The 23484-nt window shown below is 37.3% G+C and overlaps 4 protein-coding genes across 5 annotated transcripts; 2 read left to right on the forward strand and 2 right to left on the reverse strand.

Annotated features, from left to right (window-relative positions):
• Positions 1 to 411: 411 nt before the first annotated feature.
• Positions 412 to 2341, reverse strand: LOC140816927 (protein PHLOEM PROTEIN 2-LIKE A10-like). Its single transcript, XM_073176435.1, has one exon. The coding sequence runs from the start codon at positions 1987 to 1989 to the stop codon at positions 703 to 705; it is 1287 nt and encodes a 428-aa protein (XP_073032536.1). The 5' UTR covers positions 1990 to 2341; the 3' UTR covers positions 412 to 702.
• A 1496-nt stretch (positions 2342 to 3837) lies between these two features.
• LOC140815855 (WD repeat-containing protein PCN-like) lies at positions 3838 to 13925 on the forward strand. Of its 2 annotated transcripts, none has more exons than XM_073174841.1 (11): positions 3838 to 4153; positions 4238 to 4381; positions 4710 to 5025; positions 5121 to 5184; positions 9376 to 9489; positions 9588 to 9750; positions 10229 to 10376; positions 10497 to 11098; positions 12275 to 12456; positions 12627 to 12884; positions 13450 to 13925. In XM_073174841.1, the coding sequence occupies exons 1-11, from the start codon at positions 3992 to 3994 to the stop codon at positions 13751 to 13753; spliced, it is 2457 nt and encodes an 818-aa protein (XP_073030942.1). In that variant the 5' UTR covers positions 3838 to 3991; the 3' UTR covers positions 13754 to 13925. The 2 variants fall into 2 exon arrangements, with proteins under 2 accessions (XP_073030942.1, XP_073030943.1); XM_073174842.1 differs by having other exon boundaries at positions 3841 to 4153; positions 10500 to 11098.
• A 2260-nt stretch (positions 13926 to 16185) lies between these two features.
• LOC140816871 (protein SOB FIVE-LIKE 5-like) lies at positions 16186 to 17365 on the reverse strand. Its single transcript, XM_073176357.1, has 4 exons — positions 16849 to 17365; positions 16716 to 16760; positions 16494 to 16554; positions 16186 to 16380 (listed from the first exon to the last, which is right to left on the reverse strand). Exons 1-4 carry the CDS (start codon positions 17218 to 17220, stop codon positions 16352 to 16354), a joined length of 507 nt encoding a protein of 168 aa, XP_073032458.1. The 5' UTR covers positions 17221 to 17365; the 3' UTR covers positions 16186 to 16351.
• Positions 17366 to 18968: 1603 nt separating this feature from the next.
• LOC140816913 (uncharacterized) lies at positions 18969 to 20215 on the forward strand. The gene has a single exon (XM_073176409.1). It carries the CDS (start codon positions 19096 to 19098, stop codon positions 20179 to 20181), a length of 1086 nt encoding a protein of 361 aa, XP_073032510.1. The 5' UTR covers positions 18969 to 19095; the 3' UTR covers positions 20182 to 20215.
• The last annotated feature ends 3269 nt before the right edge of the window (positions 20216 to 23484 follow it).

The following is a 23484-nucleotide window of genomic DNA, read 5'->3' on the forward strand; positions in this document are numbered from 1 at the left end:
AACTGATCCAGACCCGTTCAGAGTTAGATATCTACGACACATGATCGATCGATGTCAGGACCCCAAACATGATCCAAATCATTGAAATTTTACGAAATGGGAAACAAGACAGAAGCTGATGCAGTACAGGAGGACAGCGCAAATCTGCAAGATTCAATATCATTATTCCAAAAGATGAAATCGCTCACCCCGGGTGCCCCTCACACCCTGCCCGACGGATATGTGAGAGGAGATAAATCATGGTAACCTGACCAACCAGCAGTGGCTAGACCCGTGCTCACCGCGCACAAGGAGCCTCCCCCCTACGTCGAAGGGAGTTACTCCCACACTGCCGCTTGCGAGACTCGATCCTTAGTCATTATTCCAAGATGTCACCACTGCTAGCCAGTCAGGCTAAGCCCATGCGGGCGCAAGATTCAATATCATCACATAACTAAAAACAGGATGATTAATGAAATTAATATCGTAGCTGCAATCGTGAATTTGTAAGTATTAAGTATACATTCATTTCCAGATGAGCCAAGAACTCCAGCAACACTAGGCACGAACAGAATCTTCATGTCCTGAGTTGCTCAACGAGTTTTAATCTAAACATAAAATTTCATGGCCATCATTTCAAGAAGCTAATCTATATACAGACAGGGAAACCGCATAACACCTTATCATCTCTTTGGCATACTTGAAGGAAGTCCATCAATCGTTTCAGGCAGGCAGTATAGCTCCGGTGGTTCCCACAATGTGTAAAAACAACATGAGACACAAGGTGAGAATCACAGAAGATTTTGAGCCAAAATATCTCACCACTTCAAATCCCCTCTCCACAACCTGATCTTGAATCACATTAAGACTTCTTTTCAAGAACTCCATCACTCTCCACAAGAAATACTCGATGACTGATCTAACTGTTTCAAATGTCACCCTACCGGTCACATCGAGAAGAAACTTTCGATTGCTAGGCACTGCCAATGTTGATGACACGCTACTGATCCACCCACTTTGTTGAAGATCAATCAACCCATTCATCTCTCCCACTTTACCCAGAGAGGCCTCGGACTCAAAACCCTTGTAGTTTTTCAAGCTTGAAGCTTCACTATGGTCAACGATGGAAGAAGAATCATTTGATCCTAATATAGGAGCTGATTTCGAACTTGTCAGCACTTGGTGTGATGTCTTAATAAGAGTTTCAATCATCCCATTACAGAGAGAAACCAAGATCCTCTCCATGTCATTTTGATGTTTCGGATTAGTCAATCCCGTGAACATTTCATCGTAAATATTAACATCCATGGTTTTATCGAGATAAACTGAAACTGCAGTGCCAACAAAGGTCTTAATACTGTCTGCTACTAAAACCCTACATCTATCATCCGAAATCATATCTAACCATCTAGACAAGGTCATGGAACTTGACTTCATACATGACGCGTCTAACTGACCACTTCCACTTGGTCCTTCCGAGGAACCATTACCATAAAATCCCAAAACCAAATTTCTCGCAAAACTACCAACAATCACAGAAACGAAACCAGTCCCAGCACGTGACATCAATTTATCCATGATCCTATCAGGAAGACTCAGTTTATCCATTTCTTGCATCTCGACACCACCGTTCCCTACCTTATAACCTCTTAAAATCCCTACAGTCATAGCCTGTAAAATACGGATCACGGATTCAGAAAATTCTTCCGACCGAGTAATTTTCGACAATTGCCTTAAACTATTAGGCATTTCATCTGAATCGGATTTCAGAAACTCCTTTAAATCCCCAGATACGACAGAGATGGTCTCAGCTAAATCAGTAAACATTTCAGCCATTGAAACCAGAGATCCCAATATTTTCATTATTCTCTCTCTTTTCCTAGTTACAGAGGGTATATGGTACACTTTGTACACACCATAAGTCGAGATTCCAACCAATCCCAGTAAAAAGATCCATTTTTTCTTCCTTAGAGCAAAATTTAATCGGCTTCTCGCCAACCTACTTTCCATAAAGCTAAGATGGAGGCAAAATAAAACCAATTCCCAAATAGCTACAAAATTACACGTCACCAACAAAAATCAAGATAAAAGCAAAGAAAACGAAAACAGAAAGCGAACACTGGAGCTCAAGTTAATCGAACCCTAAGCAAAGAGTAAAAGGTTATTCGATAATGTAAGATATGAGCGATTTCGAATACCGAGGAGCGTTTGACGGGATTCGTGCCTTCTGATCGGTGTATTGACCAAGAAATAATGGCCACTTTATGAATTTTGTAGCGCTACATGGATCGAGTGAGAATACACCACACATGTCGAAGACGAGTCGCCGTATCTGGGATTGTTTAGCATAATTGTGGTGACAAAGGGAAAAACGAAAATGAAAATAAAATGAAATTTGTTTGGTTCCTTTTTTGTTTGGTATATAAATAATAAAAACACAAAAATTCCTTAATATATAAGTGAATTGACACATATGAACAAACATAAGAACAACAATTAAGAATTGAAGTTCCAAACTTACAATCATTATTACCGAAAAATGTTGATAAAAAAATATACAATCTTAATAAACCGACTAAATGCACATTTCTCGAAACAAAACATACTTCGTGACTCAGTTGAACATTTGGGTATGCCATAAATATAACACTCTTTTGATTTCAAGAAATTTAACTAATATTATTTGAGTATATGCACACAAGAAAAATAACATTTAATATATTTTAACTTTAAAAATTCACATGGTGAAGTTTATTTTAAAGGAGTTAGCCATAATTAATTAATACCTTACCAAAAGAAATGAATTTCAAGTCAGAGCATGTTTCATGCAGCTACCTCACCTCAAAAAACATTGAATTATATATTGTATTCAAAAATTAATGTTTTATTTAACTTATATTGTAATACACGTGGGAATTTTAGAGTATTGGTATCATGTAGCTTACATTTAACTATTTACACTATCGTCTAAAATCTTAGTTGATTTGAGATTCATGCATATTATATGATTTAACATCGTATAATGTGCATCAATAGTCATGCTAATATCAATAGTTGTATATGTCTCAAAAAATTTTACTCAACTTGATGAATATAAGAAATTCAGACTATCCTAAATTTTTTGTGTGGGTAAGTTATTCTTGTCAAAGTGGTACGGTAACACGACTTTTTACCAAACTTTTGACTCTTTTAAAGTACCACATGACGTCCCAGAACATTCGAGATCTTACTCATTTCTAACAACAAAACAAGAGTTTTAGAGCTTCTGAAACTCCACTTACCTCAACAAATCTTGATCTAAAAGTTGGCCATCACTCCTCAAGTTAGTGTACATTCATCATCTTTGCAAGCCAAGCAACACGAAGCACATTAATGTTCCTCGACGTAATCACGAAAGCAATATAATTTTCTTCCATCATTTGTCACGAACTTCTCTTTTAGGAAGTAAATTCACTCTCCTGAATCTGAAATTAAACATAATTCTTGTAATGAAATAAAAACTGGTCCAACATCAGGATTTGTGTGGACTACAAATTTCACAATTACAAATTGCAATCAGAATGATCATTACGAATTGCATTTCTCGAAAGAAACTTCAGTATCTCATCAATTATTATCACATACAATAGAGAGATGCACTATGTGAGACGAGTAAAAAGATTTTATCCAAAACCAAAGACGTGAATCACAGTCAATATCTCCAGCTTCACCAACTTATTGTGTTTAAAAAACTAATCATTCATTATTAAAAAATAAAAATAATAATTCGGTCGAATTGTTATTTATCGATAACAAAATGTATATTTTCCAAAATTTCTTGTAGATTAGAGTCCACTTTGACGAGATCCGAATAGATGATCGAATCAAACCCGACCCATTGTTTACCTAATTCCCTAAAAACCTACAAAATATTTCTCCTCCACACTGGTGCCACCTTTCTGTGACGCTTCCTTCAAATAATTGGGAATCAGTCAGATTCACGAAGAACGCAGCTCAATATCCCAACACAGAGATGCTTAAAGTTCATCGGAGCAGCTCAGTTGAGTGGAATCCATCCCCTGTCGTTGCCCTAGCCACCAGCGCAGACGGCTCTCAGGTCGCCGCGGCTCGCGCTGACAGCTCTCTAGAGATTTGGCTGGTATCCCCAGGCTCCGTTGGTTGGCACTGTCAGATTGTACGTCACACCACTCTTTTTCGATGAATTAAAGATTTTTGTGGCTTGGAAAAATGGTGAAATTAATGTTTTTTTTCTGTGTAGACGATACACGGGGACCCTAATTCGAGAGTTTCATCTCTGGTGTGGTGTCGTTCCGAGCCGACAGGTGCATCTTTGGGTCGACTGTTCTCGTCCAGTATCGATGGTTCTATTTCCGAATGGGATCTGTTTGATTTAAGACAAAAGGTGAACCTTATACATGGAAATTAAATGATGTGTTAAATACAGTTCTGTGTGTGTACATCATTTCAACGTACGTGAATTGGAGGGAATGGAAAATTTTCAGCCATTAATGATCTGAAGAACTAAACGTGAATTAGAAATTTATGTCAGTAGTCGGAGTTGGAGAGGGTAGCTAGAATACTGGAATCTTGTTGATGCAAATACATCTGAAGTTATTTTTTGGAACTCGATAAATTATTTTAACACCAACCCAACATTTTATGGAATTTTTTTTCAAGTTCATGTATTTGAAACTTTGAATATGTATGTCTCGTTCTGTGCTTGACTACAGAGGGTTTTGGATTCAATTGGGATCTCGATATGGCAAATTGCTGCCGAACCATGCTATGATCTGCTATTCGGCGTCAACCAGGAAATCAATCCTCGTGAAAATGGTCATACTAGTTCAATCAATAGTTGCCTCAATGAAGAGGAGCGTGTTGAAAGTGAAGATGACAATGACGACGAGGATGCTATTGAGCATCACGAGGATAGCGATGCTAAGAATACCCTTCTAGCAGCTGCTTGTGATGATGGCTGTGTGCGAGTTTATAGTGTTTCAGGTGCTGAGAAACTCACTTACAACAGGACACTGCCTAGGGTCAGTGGTGAGACAGCTTCCTTATTTTGTTATTTTCTATTTTTAATCCTTGTTTTTGGTGCAAAAACCTGACAGCCTTACTTTATTTCACATTTCTCGCAGGACGCACATTAAGTGTGGCATGGAGTCCCAACGCCAGCAGGATTTATTCAGGGAGTAGTGATGGGTATGTCTGTTTACGTTGTATTATGTTGATAAAGCACATATGGGTATTTGTATTTACATAATGATGGAAGTTTAAAATGCCTTTAATGATGGAAGTTTAAAATTTACACTAAACCAACAGTGGTGGGTTTTCGGGTAGGTGCCAATCAATTGTTTCAGACATTACGGAATCCGAGAGAGTCAAGCACTCAATTTTCAAAAGGGAAGCAGATTTCCTTACTCCAAATAATCATCAGACAGACATCAGTAAAAAGGGTGTCAAAAAAGCTTCAGGAAAACTTAGCAGAGAGCTGTTTAGGTTACAGAGTGGAGTCAATTATGAGAAAGGCTCTACTTCGAAGGGATCCAATTGTTTGATATGAAGATTTTTTCATGGAATATTAGAGGGGGAGGTTCTTCACGAAGAAGAGAATTAGTTCGCACGGTTATTCGCAAGGAAAATCCAGATATAGTGGTGATCTTAGAAACTAAGAGTATCAAAGCTGACCGCCGCTTTGTAGCAAGCTTGTGGAAATCTAGATTCGTTGATTGGGTGAGTCTGCCGGCGGAAGGAAGATCAGGTGGGATTTTAGTGATGTGGGATCCTCGAGTTGTTGCGGTGCGGGATAATCTGATTGGGAATTACTCAGTTTCAATTCAAATTCATCCCCAGGATGACATCTCATGGTGGTTTTCTGCAATTTATGGGCCATGTTCTCCGAGACAACGGGAGATTTTTTGGGATGAGCTTGCAGGTTTGCACACCATATGTGGGGACAACTGGTGTGTGGGAGGTGATTTCAATGTCGTCCGAAATTTAGAAGAGAAGTTGAATAGCAATTCACTCACAGTAAGCATGCAATGTTTTGATGCTCTTATTCAGGAGCTACGTCTACATGATCCACCGTTATTGAATGCCAAGTTCACTTGGTCCAACCTCAGAGTAACACCTATTTGTTGCAGATTAGACAGGTTCCTCTTATCGGAGGGGTGGAAAGCTATCTTCCCAACTTATAGACAGTTAGTGCTCCCAAGAATAACTTCCGATCACCACCCCATCATATTGGATACTACAAGGCTGAAATGGGGACCATCACCTTTCAGATTTGAGAATGTATGGTTGTCACACAAATTATTTAAAGAGTCACTTGAGGTGTGGTGGAACAGTGGTAACATTCAAGGTTGGGCAGGATTCAAGTTCATGATGAAACTTAGAGAAACAAAAAAAAGAGTCTCGAGCTGGAACAAAGAGGTATTTGGTGACCTAAATCTCAAAATTAAAGAGTTGCATAACAAGGTTGTTCACTTAGACGAAACAGAGGCACACGGATCTTGGTCCAACGAATTACATCAGCAGCGTAGGGAAGCAAGATATCAGCTGGAAATCTTAACTATTCGTAAGCTTCAAATGGATAGTCAAAAGGCAAAAGTTCGATGGATGAAAGATGGGGATCAAAATTCAAAATTCTTTCATTCGTTGCTGAAAAATAGGAGAAACAAAGCAATTATAGACAAGATTGAGTTGGATGACGGGTCATTAATTTCAGAAGAGTCCGAGATTGAGAGGGCAATCATCCATTATTTCACAAGACTATACAGGAAATCAGAAGGTGATGGCTCAGGACTAGAGGGGTTGGAATGGAAGCCTATTAATAACATGGAGGCCACAAAGCTGGAAGAGCCTTTCTCCGAGGAGGAGATAAGTCAGGCAGTGCAACAGTGTGATGGTTGTAAGGCTCCGGGTCCCGATGGGTTTACACTAGCTCTCTTCCAAAAAAGTTGGAATACAATAAAGGACGACCTCCTCAAAGTATTCGCTGATTTCTTCGATGATGGAATTGTCAATGGAATTACTAATGAAACTTACTTGTGTCTCATTCCAAAGAAACAAGAGGCAATGAAGATCAAAGATTTTAGACCTATCAGCCTTATAACCAGTTTGTACAAAATTATGGCCAAAGTGTTAACCAACAGATTGAAGGCGGTGATGAGTATAACAGTGGCAGACAATCAATGTGCATTCATTCAAGGTAGACACATAACAGATTGTTGCCTCATAGCTAATGAGGTGGTTGAGGAGTATAGAAGGAAAAAGAAGAACGGATGGATCTTCAAAGTAGATTTCGAAAAAGCCTATGACAATGTGGATTGGAGATTCCTAGATTTTGTGCTTGAAAAGAAGGGTTTTGGAGTCAAATGGAGGAAGTGGATCAAGGGTTGTGTCTCGAATGTTACATATTCAATCTTTATTAATGGGAGACCACGGGGAAAGTTCAAAGGACAAAGGGGATTGAGACAAGGGGACCCTCTATCTCCCTTCCTTTTTAATCTTGTCATTGACGGGCTTGGGAGATTGGTTGATCGGGCTAAGTCTAATAACGTCGTCAGAGGACTTGAGGTTGGCCGAAACAAATTTGAAGTGTCACATATTCAATTTGCCGATGACACACTATTTCTCGTTCAATCTCAGCAACACTTGAAGGCCGTCGTAGATCTCCTACAATTATTTTGTTCGAAATCAGGATTGAGGATTAATTTAGACAAAAGCTCTTTGCTTGGTTTGAATCAGTCGGATGACTTGGTTGATGGCATGGCCGCAGGAAATTGGATGCAAAACAGAACAATGGCCTATTAAGTACCTTGGGGCGCCTTTGGGAGGTAACCCTTCAAAGCAGGAATTCTGGGGTCCGGTGATTGCAAAAATGTCTACCAAGTTAGCAGGTTGGAAAAAGGCTTTTCTATCGAGAGGTGCCCGATTAACTCTAATCCAGTCAGTGTTAAGTGCTTTACCTACATACTTTATGTCAGTGTTCATGGTACCAATCAGAGTGGCAAAACAAATGGAATCAGTGATGAGAAATTTCTTTTGGGACGGACCGGATGGTGACACGCATTGCCATGTAATAAATTGGGCTCAGATTTGCAAACCGAAAGATAAAGGAGGTTTAGGATTAGGTAACATTCGGTTAAGGAATAGGGCTTTACTTGGGAAATGGTGGTGGAGATGTGCGGTCGAGAAAAGATCTTGGTGGAAAAGTGTTGTGGGTAACATTTACGGGTTCAAGGAAAATGGATTGGATTTAAAAGTGGCTACAAACACAACTTTTCGCAGCCCATGGAAGTATATATCTCGGACACGTCCACTTTGTCAGCAATTGATTGGCACGGTTCTCAAGAGCGGGGATCTTTTAAGGTTTTGGGAGGATATATGGGTGGGTTTGTGTTCTTTTAAAGATTGTTTTCCTCATCTTTTTCTTATTGCAGAGTCTAATAATAAACCAATCAACCATTTCTATTCAGTCTTTGATAGTCAGGGTCTTTCCGTCGTTCAGTGGGATGTTCGTTTAAGAAGATGTTTCACCGATACTGAGTTGGGAGAATTCACATCTCTTAGTGGTCTTCTAGATTCTGTGTCTATTACAGTGGGGGTAGGGGACATCAGGGTTTGGTTAGGGGATTCTTCTGGTGTTTTCTCCGTACAATCTTTTTACTATTCTTTCTTTCACAGCAACGCTACTCCAACTTTCCCTTTCTGCGCTGAAATTTGGAAAGTACCCATCCCACAAAAGGTGAAAGTGTTCTCATGGATTGTAGCTTTGGACAAGTTGCAAACGACTGACAAAGTGCAGAAAAGAAATCCAACATATGCCTTACAACCTCAGTGGTGCGTCTTGTGTAAAAATGATGAGGAAAATCAGGATCACATATTACTTCACTGCTCTTTCACAAGATGTATTTGGATTAAGATTATGCAACAATTAGGTTTCCAATGGACATTCCCTAAAAATTCTAGAGACATGTTTGTCATGGAGCACGGGTACCTAAAGGGAAAAAGCCTCAGAAACTTTTGGCGCATCATAATACACTGCTTATTTTGGTCGATATGGTTGGAGCGCAACAACAGAATTTTCAATGATTTAGAAGATAACACAGAGAACTTGTGGGAGAAATTGAAACTGAAAGTCGCAAGATGGACACTATCCATACCATCGTTTCAGCATTTATCAGTGTCAGATCTAGCTAGGGATTGGAGTTTTATTTGTTCTTGATTTGGCTACGTTTTAGACAATCTTTTTGGATGGTGGATAGATCATCCACTTCGAATTGTAACTTTTAATATTAATTATTAATATAATAGTTTCTTATCAAAAAAAAAAAATGCCTTTAATGCATTAAAGTTCGTACAGTTTCTCAGATTTCCTTTTTTAATCAGATTCATAAGGTGTTGGGATGCTAAGCTGGCTTATGAGATCTACAGAATTACTGTTGCAATTGGAGGTCCTGGGAGTGGAAGTGATCTTTGCATATGGTCTTTACTTGCATTGAGGTATATGTCTATTCATGTACATCATTCTGCCTATGCATGTTCAATATTTGAATGTTCTTTCTGTAAGATTATTTTTCCAATAATATTGTTGGTTTTAGATGTGGAACCATCGTCAGTGCGGATAGTTCTGGTAGTGTGCAATTCTGGGACAGTCAATTTGGGACGCTTTTCCAGGCACATACTTATCATAAGGGTGACGTAAATGCCTTAGCCACAACGCCTAACCATAACAGAGTATTTTCTACTGGTTCAGATGGTCAGGTACATTCTGATCTGATTTTTTTGGTCTGGTTATTTGTTGCCACATGCCTCGGTGAGCTTTCCACTGTATCATTCTCTGTCATTGTTGAAGTGCTGTTTGCCACCAGATCATGGCTCTTTCCGTAAAAACTAACAATGGATTTATGTGGTTGAGTCTGTTAGTATGATTGATTGTGGTTAATTATGATTGGAATAAAATTAATTGCCATCACTTTATTTACCCGGGTTTCTTTGATGGGTGACCACCACATTTTCTCTTTGCTCTGATGGTTTAGGTGCTCACAAGATCTTTGGTTCTTCAGAGATGGTTGTATATATTTGATAAGCTGAAACATTACTTCTGAATTACTTCATTATCTTAGCTATTCCAACTGTGATTTTTATTAGACACCTTGTGATGCGCAAAACATATTTTATGTGTCCTTTTTTTGTGATATGTTTTAATCAAGCTGGAATATGAACCTGCTGTTTTTTGTAGGTCATACTTTATAAAGTTTCCAATGGCGCTGTTGGTTCTTGTGATGGAAAGTCCGACACTGTAAAAAAATGGACATATATTCGTGGTGTAAGGGCTCATACACATGATGTAAAGGCGTTGACTGTAGCAGTACCTATAAACCATGATGGTAGGTTTGTGCTTTGAGTGATTTTGATAATTTCAACTTTTCTGACTGTGTGGTTGAATGTGCATTTCTTGTTCCTCTATATTTTGCATCTATCAAATCAAATGGATCTCGTTTCATCAGCAGATATACCTCCTGAGAAGAAGGTTAAAAGGCCACGAGGCAAGGAAAAGCCGCTTGATTTCAGTTATCATGAGTGGGCCCATTTGGGTGTGCCAATGCTTATCTCAGCTGGTGATGACACTAAACTATTCGCATACTCTGCTATGAAGTTTGACAAGTTTTCTCCCCATGATATATGCCCTGCACCACAGAGAATGCCCATGCAGCTAGTGATGAAAACTGTTTTCAATCAGACGTCGTTGCTTTTGATCCAGGCTGCTCACTGGTTAGACATTTACTGTGTTCATTTGAAAAATGGTTATGTCTCCGACATCAGCCCTGGACCGTCTGGTGGGCTTGCAAACACAGATTTAGTAGCAAGAGTTAAATCTAAAGCTTCTCGGAAGATCACATGCAGTACAATTTCCTCATCCGGCACATCATTTGCCTACTCCGACCATGTGAAACCTAATTTATTTGAATTGAGAAGAAGTAAATCTGGCAGGAGATTGTGGGCAGTAAATAAAAGGCAGCTTCCTCTGAAAATACCATTTGCCCATTGCATGATTTTTAGTTCTGATTCTTCACGTTTGTTATTAGCTGGGCAAGATAGAAGGATATATGTTAGTGTTTCCTTTCTGTTTTTTTGGGTCTTACTTGCAGTGATAGTCTCATGTTGTCTTTTTTCCTCTGTCTGTCAGACCCATGAGGATGTTGTTCCGAATGGATGTTTGATATATATTATATAATTTATTTCACTCAGCCAATGATGAAATTAAGTTTATCACTTGATACCACAATTGGAGGCATCTATATTACCTTCTTGATTTGAGAAAGCTAGTCTTCCATGTAGTATCATGGATGTTCAAAAGTGGCACATCATTGTATGCTGTTAGTGTTTCCTTTCTGTTTTTTTGGGTCTTACTTGCAGTGATAGTCTCATGTTGTCTTTTTTCCTCTGTCTGTCAGACCCATGAGGATGTTGTTCCGAATGGATGTTTGATATATATTATATAATTTATTTCACTCAGCCAATGATGAAATTAAGTTTATCACTTGATACCACAATTGGAGGCATCTATATTACCTTCTTGATTTGAGAAAGCTAGTCTTCCATGTATTAGATAATACTATATGGTATCATGGATGTTCAAAAGTGGCACATCATTGTATGCTGTTAGTGAAGCGCATTGTATATGTTTTTAGAAAAGTTGGAATGTAACTGCCATGAGGAATAAACGTTCTACTTGGATGTTAAGTTCGGAAAATTAAGTGGTTCCTTTGAAAGGACTTTCCCGTTTTGACTTATCGGGACTCAGTAGCCAGCTGTAATCATCTGAGTGTGCTACTGTGCATTGGTCTTTTTGGAGATTTGGTGCTGAACGGCCTTGTCCTGTCCTTATGTAATGTTGATGTTAATCATTAGTCAGCTGTTTTCCATTTTTTGGGATTCTTAAAAAAAATAAAATTGACTGTATCATGTGCTTGTTATTTGTTGAACACATATTTTGGCATGCTTGTTTATCCTTTTTTTTATGTAACTTCCAACTTTATTTTGAACAATAGATGAAACTCATTAAGATTTTTTAAAAATGATGCTAAGCTTAGATAATAACATTGGTTTGTCTGGTCAAATGTGATGATGTGTTCTTTTGTCTAACCAAAAGTCATTGGGACGATGATAATTCACGGAAGTGTCTGTTGATAATTGATGTAGATTAAGGCCCTTAGATTTTTGTAGCGGTTTATTTTTGTATTTTTTATTTTTGTTTGCTTCTTAATCTTTTTATCTCTTGCAGGTTGTAAATGTGGGAAGTGCAGAGGTTGTTCATGTCTTTACTCCTTGTTCCAGAGATGATGTTGAGGAATTGCCGCCTTGTGAACCTCCCATGACAAAAATGTTCACGAGTATTGATGATCGATGGCTAGCTGCCATCAACTGCTTTGGAGATTTATATATTTTCAATCTTGAAACATTGAGGTGCATGGGATCCCTTTTAGTACTCTTGTTAAGATTTGCTTATTCAATATGTCCTGTTCTTGTAATCATAACTGCATGGACATATATTTTAACAAAAATCGGTGCCATACAACTGATCCAATCAGTGGCTACGTGGGAAATTTTTTATGATTAGTTTTTTTTAACCGCAGGCAACACTGGTTCTTATCAAGATTGGATGGGGCATCTGTTACTGCTGGTGGTTTTACGCCTCAAAACAGTAACATTCTTATCATTTCCACCTCATCAAATCAAGTTTATTCATTGGACGTGGAGTCCAAACAATTGGGAGGATTGTCCATTCGTCATACATTTTCTCTCCCCAGAAGATATCAGGAATTTCCTGGAGAAGTAATTGGTCTTTCCTTCCCGCCATCTTCTAGTTCTTCTGTTATTGTCTACAGTCCCAGGTGATTCAATTTTCTTTGATGGAAATGGTTTATATACATATTGCACACACATGCATTTGTTTTCTTACGCTAAATTTTCTCATGCCTTTGTAGTGTGACTGAATTCGACGGTCAATATGCATCTTTTGTTTAGTTACAGTCAGAAGATATTCACATTCCACAGTAGCTACTGAAAGGGTAATTTGTTGTCAGTATTGCAAAAACTTAGGTGCTGTAGTGTAGAAGCTGCTAATAGACTTCATCTTGGGAGCCAATATCTTTAAATTTCCTTGTAGATATGAAAAGTGACGTGCAACTAGGTGAAATCTTTAGTTGGAATTCGCTGTCCTTGAACAATATGATGACAGTGATGTTTTTTGAACAATACGATGACAGTGCTGTTTTTTAATTCAGAACTAATTCGTTATGATACTGTAGCTTATAGGTCTGCACTTAAATGTAACTGTTGTATCTGGAGTGAATTTAAGACATTAATAGCCATAGAACTCCCATTTTACTCAAATATAGTTATTTATATATGTACCCAATATTCCAATAGCAAAACTGATGTCTTTTGATGCACCAGGGCGATGTGCTTGATTGATTTTGGGTTGCCTGTTGATAGAGATGATGATGTTGAGTTTGAAAATGATCAAGGACTAACAAGAAAGCTACACAGCAATGGTGTTCTGAAACATAAGCGGAAAGTTCACGAATTAGAAACTAAACATGGTGGTAGAAAGAATTTTGAATTTTGTGCTTTCAGGGATCCTGTTTTATTCGTTGAACATCTTTCTAAAAATTCTGTCTTGGTCATAGACAAGCCGTGGATACAAGTTGTTAAGACTTTTGATGCCCAACCTGTTCACAGACATATTTTTGGGACATAATACACTCAATACAGGTAGGTTTTTTTTTTGCACAAGGTCACCAATGCTGCCTTCTATCATTTTTGCTCTCCTTTTCTTCTTCGTATTGTTTTTCTCGGTGGCGTTGGGAGGAGGCTGTGTACCATGTTGTGCAATGTATCTTGATAGTTATATTAACGACAGGAAGTTTAATGTACTCATTGGTTCTCTATTTTGTGCATTCTTTCCATATGCTATTATTATTTTATTCTCGCAGTATGGTTTCCCCACCCCCCACCCAAAAAAAAAAAAAAAAAATCGTCCTCATTTGCGTTTACCTGTTCTTATTTAAAACGTGTATTGTACCACATTAAATTGTGTAGATCAGGGACCAGCTACGCTGGGCCTCGGAAGGAATTGTTCGCAATGGGGTAAAAGCTTAACCCCTTTCCTTCCACCACTTATCGCTGTCATAAATATCTGATCTTTCTGAATTCCAATTTCTGTCTCCGACAATTCCTAGTTATCATTGCCGTTCCCGTTTATTCAACTTAAAGTTCAGCTTTCTCAAAATGTTTTACGAAAATGAAAATTTGAACTGCAAGTGAGAAAAGATGGATCAACGAACCTAAAAAATTCGTAGAAGAATTATCTTCTTCATTAACCTTGATAGGATTGACATTATTTCAGACTGTAAATGTTAGCAAGGACCATACAACAATACATGTGAAGGCATGGTACAAGTGGTTGTTACATGTGCCGTGTGCGTGTATATAGAAAGCCCATTCAATAAAATTATGTAGTGAGAAACATATAAAATCTAAAAACATTAATTTTACAAAGTTTCCTCGCCAAAAAAATCATTTGGCCGATACATTTTTTCTTCCCTGAATTGTCCTCTCTCATTTAATGTAATATGCTTTCATAGGACCATTGTCATGTTTGACACATTTTAAATCTTAATTATCTAAAATGCCATTAAATCCAATTAAGAAAATCGCAACACTTTCATGTGATTATATTAAGTTTTCTAGTAATTTTTTTTATTTAATAATCAAGTCTTTTAAATATCTGAAAAATAATCTTTTGGTAGAGACATTTTATTTTTTGGGTGTTGGATATACAATTTTGTAAACGAGTGTTTTTTTTCTTCTGGTAATTATACCAATTATATATATTTAGTCAATATCTCACCCCCAAAAAAATCATGAAAAATAATAATGGGGCATTAAAGAAGACAAGTCTTATGCTTTTGTATTTGTTGTGTTTGTTTATTTATTGTTGTAATAGTTGCCTCGCACATATTACACGTGTATAAAAACACTCTTTTGTATTCATAGTCCAATTGTAGGAAGACTAGTAATGATTTTTAGATGCTACATGGGCATTTTCTTTTCGATTATTGATAAGCTTTTCCACAACAATAGTACATATTATTATTATTATTATTATTATTATTTTTTTTTGTAAAAAACGAACTCGATTAAGATTTTTCCTCTTTTCCTAAATTCGTGCTACATTATTTCGCTGTATGGTAATTTGTTTGATATCACTCCATTGTGATATTATTCTCAATTATTTGGGTACTATGAAGTGAGAGCTTGTTAGGACTAGGAACACAGCTGGGAGGCATTGTCTTTTTCCTAAAATTTGAGCAGTTGGGCTCTAATTTCTAAGGATGCAAGAACTTCAACACATATTTGGAAGAATCCAATCAAAATCAAATTCATTCAATATTCGCATCAATAATATTAATAAACAGATCATTGAATCAGTATGTATCTTTCCATGAGTTGTGATTTGGCATAAAATAAGTAACTAAAAATAATTATAAATATGTAAAACTTGTAAATCAAAACAAACCCTGCCCTACCAAAACCGTAAATTGTGACATTTCTGTTTTGGGGGGCCAAAAATTGAGTTAAGTGGCACCAATTTTACTGACTTCATCATGAGAATTGTCCCATTTAAGTTGGTAAAGCACACGTCAATAATTTTTTTCTATAATAGAAAGGTTTTATTATCTAATTATGATCAGTATTTGCTCTACAATAATTATCGATATATGTGGTCAGCCCACAAGTACTTGTAGTAAATATTAATGTTGTTATGGATATGATATTATGTGGTCTGAATTAGGGAAAAAGGAAAAACAATGATTCTATACTATATTATGTTGGTCATGCGTTTGTTCTTGGACGAGCTAGCGATAATTAATTTTATACCTCTATTCATATTCATAATTATGGATTCTCGTATCGAAATAAAAATTCATAATTAAATTTAATTTTAAACCTTTTCTTTTCTTTTTCATACCACTAACATTTGGGATGGATAGGGATAGGGTTTTTTGCTTTTACATGAGTTTGAATTATATCTCTCTCCTTAAGAGAAGAGGTTTATTTCACTTCATTATTTGTTCATGATCGCAATGAAGTATTAAAAGATTGTTTTTCTCCATTTTTTTTGGGCGTTTAATTTGGCTAGGTTTTATATTTCAGGCTTGTTCCCTACTGAACGGGCAGGAACAAATAGCAGGTAGAAATTAAATATTTGTTACACTAAATAAATGAAGGAGATAAAATTATAAAGATCCTTAAAATTCAACTGACATTCCATCAACATTCTTCTCTCCACTTCTTACTGCTTCTTTCTTCCAAGTAAAGTGCCTGACATGTTACAAAATGGACGCAATATATATAAAACATTATATTATATATTTTGTTACCTCCCAACCTATAAAAATATTATTGACACCAAAGAATCGGTGAAAATTACGCACTTGATTTCCCTTTTGTAGAAGATTTGAAGAACCCCGAGTGCTTCTTCGTAATTGGTTCGCCCTGAATGATTTTTAGAAAACGATGAAAATAGTTATGACTGAAAATAAACTAGACTGTGCCGCATAAATAATATATATAGTTCAGAAAAGTAACTTCTTACCGATAAATTTTCTATTCTAAACAAGAAAACGTTCCTAAACAACAAAGTGAAAAGATATTACCTCGGCAGAAAATTCTTGCAAATGACCAGAAGGAGCCAGATTGTCCTGATATTCAATCCCAACATGGCAAAATTTCAAAAGGGCAGATAGAAAATTAGCAAAACACATTGTTTCGTCTATTTCTTGAACTTGCCTGCGCGAAATGAGGAAGTGGAGACGTGGCAGTGTCATTCAGGCCAAAACTCTCTTGCTTTTTAACCCTCGTTAGCTCTGTTGCTATACTCTTATTCTGCTTACTCTTTCTCTTATTTTCAGTCATTGAAGATTCATCATAGCCATGAAACAGCTGCAGATTCTTGCCACCGGCATAGTTTTCGTGTTCTTGGAACTGTGGAGGGCCTGACGATGCATCCGAAACCATGGATAAATCTTCATCTTCTTGATCTGGATTCACATTTTTAACCAAAACCCTGGTGTATTTACCAGTGAAATTTGATGTTTGATCCAAGTACATAGTCCAACCTGATTCGCATCCACTGCTGCATTCAGAATTCGATACATTCATTGCTTCTTTTAAGTGAAGAAGATTGATATTTATTTGAGCTAGCTCTGCTTCTTCTTCTTTAATATGTATTTATAAGAAGAATTATATAAACACACATCCACATGTGAGACCAAATTAAATGAATCACACCCAAATCCTAGATTATTTTTGTCTTTGGCTCTGCCCTTTTGTTCTGACACTGTATTATCTAATTTGAAAAGAATTTGAAACTTGCCAGTTGTCCGGGTCATTGGTGGGGTTTGGGGTGGCCTTTGACATTTTCTGGGAGGTAAGTTGTAACAGTACTGCTAAGCTAAATTTTAGTAAATGTTAAAAACTGTTATTAATCGCTTTTTATATAGTTTTGTCTGCCTACTGTAGGTTTTGTAAACCTATCACAGGTTACCATAAATTTTCAAGCTTCTTTTCGATTTTGATCTTCTAATTTATCAAATTAGTCTTAATTATTTTTTGTAATTTTAGTTCTTGTTAATCAGGAGTAGGTCGAAAAAACTAAAATTACAAAGAAAACAAATATATAAGACCAACAATGTAATTTCTTTTATACAGAATATACGAAATTGTTGCAATGAAAACAAACTATAATTACTTATAGGACTAGTATCACAATGTGAAAAATTTATGGGAGTTGTCGATCGATCGATTGTGGACCTCACTGGCGAGGAAAATATTTCATATCTTACCAAATATACGTACATTTGTCTCGTATAAATTTAAAAATATGTACTTTTCACTTTCACATTTTTGAGCACGTGTATGTGATGAGTGCCAGAATTCAGTTTGGCCCCTCAAATAAATAAGAATATATTATTGGCCCGGCCCTTTTTATGAAGAATGTGCCAAATGTTTACGAGCTTAAAGTAAAGGGGTACGAGACTTATTTATTATAAACCCGTCATCTTTCCACAAATTAAATGTTATAATATTGTATATTTTAATAAGAAAATTTTGATCCCATTTTAGAAAATAATGAAAGTTATAGATGCATTGAAAATTTATAATATAATGGAATTTTAAACGTTGCTAATACAATTATTACATTAATTTTTTTGAAAAACTACATGAAAGCACAACATTTTGATTACTTAATTGTTTAATATCTCTAGATTTTATCAATATATATATATATAGATATATATATATATATATATATATATTTATTTATTTATTTATTTATTGTTGAATAAGCTACCCCAATGGTTGCGTGTAACAAGGGCATGTATAGTAAAACCAAACCAAAGGGAATATCGTGTTAGCCAACCAAATCCTTGATAGGTGTAGGCATGCATGCACTCCAATACCCACACGCGTTGCTGCATCTCCCCTTTTCCTTAATGGTGCCACAAAATGCGAGCCACCGCTTGATTGGTAAACATAAACTCTTTCTTTCTTTTTTCAAACAAACCCCCTATATATTTAATTTATTACTCACCCTAATCAATAAAATTGAACAATTTTTTGTTCTACATGTGGAGTGATCGTAATAATAATTTATAGGTGTGAAATTAATTATTATGTTTAGAAACCCCTCTTTTCACTTATTTGTCAAAGTTCAGAGCAAGAAAAAGGCAGTTCCTTAATTTTATTTGTTCACTTTCATACACAAGAAGTAGACAAGATTATGGGATGTGATATTCAAGTGTAGTATTGAAATCCCACATGGGCTTATCTCTCCTTTCTTAAACACGTACCCACCGTATACCTCCAAGTGTCGAGTTTACTTGATGTTGCCGCAATCTCATTCGCCGATATTCTTCTTAAAATCCCCTCACACTGTTCATACACTACACACCCAATTCACACTCTTTATCTCCTCCTTTCCCTTTGAGTTGCAAACGCAAGATTAATTGAATTTGGTCATTTTTGGATTAAAAAATGATTCAAACAATTAATCCTTATGCTTCTGCAAGAACTGCTGAAATCATGTCTAGGTATAGGCCTATCGCTCCTAAGCCTGAAGCCCCTTCAAGTAGTTCTATGGCTGAGAATAGTGATATTCAGAACGGAAGTGAAAAAGAGAATTCCGGCATGCCTCAGAGTATAAGAAAGTCTGCGTATTTAAGGGATGTGTGGGCTCATCTCCAAGCCCGGCCGACGCGGACGCGGAAGAGGGGCCGAAGTGCCGCCTTTCCGCCACCACCTATGAAGAGATCGAGGAGTGGTTTCCAGGGCATCTCTACTCCTTTTATGATTACAAATTCACCCGCTGAAAACTTGGCCATGCATGGATTTTCTTTAGTGCCGATTAACTGCGGCCTGGACGCGGCCGTGACCACCTTGGCTGAGTCGGTGGCGCTTCCTATTCTCCACTACACCTCCTCGGACGAGACCCAGATCCCGGTTACTGGGAATGAGGGAAAAGATCGGGTTTGCAGCAAAGGAATAGATTTGAACATGGAAGCCGAAGAAGGTCCTAAAGAATTAGATTTCATGCCACAACTAAAGCAGCCTGTGAAGTCAAATATCATCACGCCTCAGCCAGTTCGACCCATCGGCTCCATCGTCGTCGTGAAGAACATCGGCGATTGTACAGGGCTGAACGCCGCCACTGTAAAGCTACCGGAGGAGGTGGAGAAGGAGATCGAGGGGGATGCAGTACCGGCCATCATATCTGATTCTAACAATAAAGTAAGAGTCACAAATGCTGCATACAAGGAGATGGTAGGCCAGCCCGAATGCTTCTGGCTGGACTGTGTGGCGGCGTGCGGCGGCGGGTGCAAAAGAATTGGTGGCGAGGTTTTGCTTCAATTTTGTGGGGATTCAGTGGTGAAGATTATGTCGATGCATGGATTTACAAGCCAAGTTGAGATTGTGTGGGAGCGTGAAGGGAAGAAGATCCGTGTGAATGGTTTCTGCGATGTAGTGAAAGTAGGGTTTGAGGAGAAAAGCTGCAGGTTTTTATGGAGGTTTCATACAATGGAAGCTACTCCCAAAACTGGTTCGGATTCCGATAATATTTGAAATTTATAAATGTAAAAAGTATATATATATATATATATATATATATATATATATATATATAAATTTCTGAAATACTCTTTTATGTAATTGGCCTTCTTGTATAAGATTTGTATATGACTAAAAGATTTAGTTATTAATATAATATTATATATGTAGCGTTTGAATTGATCTTCGTCCGTTATTATATATTCTAAATTACAATAAGCATTTCAGACAAATTTGGATTTATTTAATTCTCAAATCTGTCTGTTGTAGCTAGGTTCGTCTCTATATATCTTGATGTTTAGTTATGCAGATATAATGTTAATAGGGAAAACCAAAAACAAAACAGTTTTGATGTTAAATTTTAGGTAGGTGAGTACAAATCATTTTTTAATTTCTTTTATTTTTAAATATATAAAAATACCGGGAAGTATAATTTTTTATATTTGACTAAAATTTGAAACTTTGCTAAATATTTGAGATAAATTGTGAATGATATTAAAATTAATGTTTCTTTGTATTTTATTTATACCCGTAAGTGATTGACAAAAAAAATATTAAACATTTACATAAATGAAGATGAATAGAATTAAAAATTAGTTTAATAAGTAATTTTTTAGTTTTTTTTTTAATATTGTCTACACCACATACACTGATAGATAATTTAATAACGAATTTAAAATTTACGTATTTTAACATGAATTAAACATTATTCCTAAAAAACATAATAGGCGTCAATTTTTTTTTTTTTTTTTTTTGATTAACAAACGAGGGGGGTCACCCGGCTAATCACAGTTAGCAACTCTAATCTTCCTCAAAGAGTCTTCCATGATCTCTTGAATACCTGTAGGAGGTGCCCATACGGTCATGTATCCTCTATTGTACTTGAGTGCCTCCGATACCAGGAAATCTGCTGCTCGATTCTGCTCCCTATAGATGTGGTTGACTCTAATTTCCCAGTTTCTACCCAAGAAGTTCTTACAAGCTGATATCAAATTAATAATAGATGACTTGTGCATCTCTTCTGTCGTCAACCACTTCACCACTTTCTCTGAATCTATTTCAAGCACCATTTTCTTGTACCCCGAATTCCAGGCTAGTTCCAATCCCTTATAAGCTGCCCAACATTCTGCCTCATCAATGGAGCACCAGCCAATATTGTGCATAAATCCCCTGATCCATCTTCCCTGATCATCTCTCATAATACCACCCCTGCCAGTCTTTCGGTCCTTACGATTGCAACTGCCATCAACGTTAATGGATTTCCAGCCGGCAGGTGGAGTTGTCCATTTAATTCTGCATGTAGCATAGGCCGCCTTATGCAGAGGCATCACCCTCTTAGAGGCAAAAGCTACTATGGTTTCTCTTGTTTTATGTCTGATCCATTCCACCTTACTTTTTTCGTCGACATGCTTATCTTCAAACACCAGTTTGTTACGACAATTCCATATTCCCCAGATTGTAATCGCGAACGTAATGTTCCAGTCCATAGCCATAGAGAGCCTTCTTTTACTGCGAATATTCGATATAATCCACTCCTCAAAATTCTGATCCAAGCACGATTGGTAGTACGTGTTGGGCATAATCCTCCTCCAGACTCTTCTTGCTGCCTTACATTTGCGAAAAATGTGGTCGGCATCTTCCAAATAGTCCTGGCACTGGGCACACCTCCCGTTGGTTGTAAAACCCCTATTGACTCTCTCAGCATTACTCATAATCTTCCCATGGCAAACTTGCCAAAGGAAAGATCTTAACTTGTTCGGCACATCCAGTTTCCATATGGTTTCCCATGAGGTTTCACTTATCCGAGATGTGTTGTTAGTGAGCAGCTCATAGGCAGATCTAACAGAAAATTTCCCATTATTGGAGAGGCCCCAGCAGCTGCAATCTTCTAAATTTTCATCTTCGCTGATCATGTATCCGGCCAATTCGTTTTCTACATGAATAGGAATTTTCCCCTTTAATGCATCCCAGTTCCACCCTTCTCCTTTGATCCAGTAGTCACAAGCTTTTTTATTTTCCTCCACTAAGTCAATGCTATGAAGTAATGACTTACTTAGTGGGTCATTCCCAACCCAAATATCCTTCCAGAAGGATAAAGTCTTGCCATTCCTCAGTACTCGTTTTCTACCTTGTTCCAGACAATGCGACACTTTGGATATTCCCTGCCATACATTGGATGCGCCTCTTTTAGTCTGGAACACCATTTGGTTTAGGTCTGGGCCAATGTATTTGTTCTGTAGGACTTGTGCCCATAAACTATTCTTCTCTTCCAGTAATCTCCATCCCAGTTTGATCATGAAAGCTTGGTTCATAAGATGTAGACTCTTGATTCCCAGTCCTCCCATATGTTTAGGCCTCGTAACAATATCCCATCTCACTAAGTGGCACTTGTGTTCTCCTGACTTCCCTCCCCAAAGGAAATTACGGATTATTTTCTCAGTTTTGGAGCAGATACCCACCGGTAAGGCGCTTGTTTGCATGGAATAGAGGGGTATTGCATTAAGCACTGATTTAACTAATACTTTTCTCCCTGCAAAGTTCAAGCACTTGGTTTTCCAGCCTGCTAGTCTTGATTGTATTCTATCAAGAACTTGTTGATAAAGGCTACTAGTGACTCTTCCGTGGATAGATGGTACACCTAGATATTTGCCGAGGTCTTTTGTCAACGGAATCCCCGACATAGAGGACAGATTATTGGCCACTGATCTCTCCACATTCTTTGAGAAGAAGATATGTGATTTTTGCAGATTCACTCTCTGTCCAGAGCACGAACAAAATTTGTTTAAAATATCCAAGATGACTTGAAGTTGTTCGCTGGAAGCTTCTGCGAATAGAACCATATAATCAGCAAATAACAAATGAGAGATGCTAGGGCCTCTTCTAGACAGTTTGATGGCTTTCCAGGCTCCCGAATTAACCGCTTGACAGATAAGATGGCTGAGCCTCTCAATGCAGAGGACGAAGATATACGGGGATATTGAGTCACCTTGTCTGATTCCTCTACCTGGCTTGATCCAGTCTAGTTGTTCGCCATTCCACAGTATGGACAGCCTAGGCGATTCAATACACTCCATGATGTTCCTGACCCAAACTGGATCAAAACCTGCTTCACCGATAGTATCTCGAATAAAATCCCACGAGAGTCTGTCATAAGCTTTCATAGGTTAATAGGCGTCACTTTGTCCTCATCTTAAGACTCTTGACACTTTGTCCTCATCTTAAGACTCTTGATACTGTAAATATTTATTTTTTTTGTTTTTGGTGTGGTAATTATTTGTATATTGGGTAAATTCTCGTACTCATGATCATTAATTAAAC

Source organism: Primulina eburnea, chromosome 16 (assembly GCF_022965805.1).
Source record: "Primulina eburnea isolate SZY01 chromosome 16, ASM2296580v1, whole genome shotgun sequence".
NCBI lineage: Eukaryota > Viridiplantae > Streptophyta > Magnoliopsida > Lamiales > Gesneriaceae > Primulina > Primulina eburnea.

Bases quoted from the DNA above. Each gene is read 5' to 3' on its own strand.
- LOC140816927 (XM_073176435.1), bottom strand. From the start codon at position 1,989: ATGGAAAGTAGGTTGGCGAGAAGCCGATTAAATTTTGCTCTAAGGAAG.
- LOC140815855 (XM_073174841.1), top strand. From the start codon at position 3,992: ATGCTTAAAGTTCATCGGAGCAGCTCAGTTGAGTGGAATCCATCCCCT. The intron at 12,457-12,626 runs GTGCATGGGATC...TTTTAACCGCAG, and splicing joins TTCAATCTTGAAACATTGAG to GCAACACTGGTTCTTATCAA. The intron at 12,885-13,449 runs GTGATTCAATTT...TTGATGCACCAG, and splicing joins GTTATTGTCTACAGTCCCAG to GGCGATGTGCTTGATTGATT.
- LOC140816871 (XM_073176357.1), bottom strand. From the start codon at position 17,220: ATGAATGTATCGAATTCTGAATGCAGCAGTGGATGCGAATCAGGTTGG. The intron at 16,761-16,848 runs GCAAGTTCAAGA...ATTGAATATCAG, and splicing joins CACTTCCTCATTTCGCGCAG to GACAATCTGGCTCCTTCTGG. The intron at 16,555-16,715 runs GTAATATCTTTT...AAAATCATTCAG, and splicing joins TGCAAGAATTTTCTGCCGAG to GGCGAACCAATTACGAAGAA.
- LOC140816913 (XM_073176409.1), top strand. From the start codon at position 19,096: ATGATTCAAACAATTAATCCTTATGCTTCTGCAAGAACTGCTGAAATC.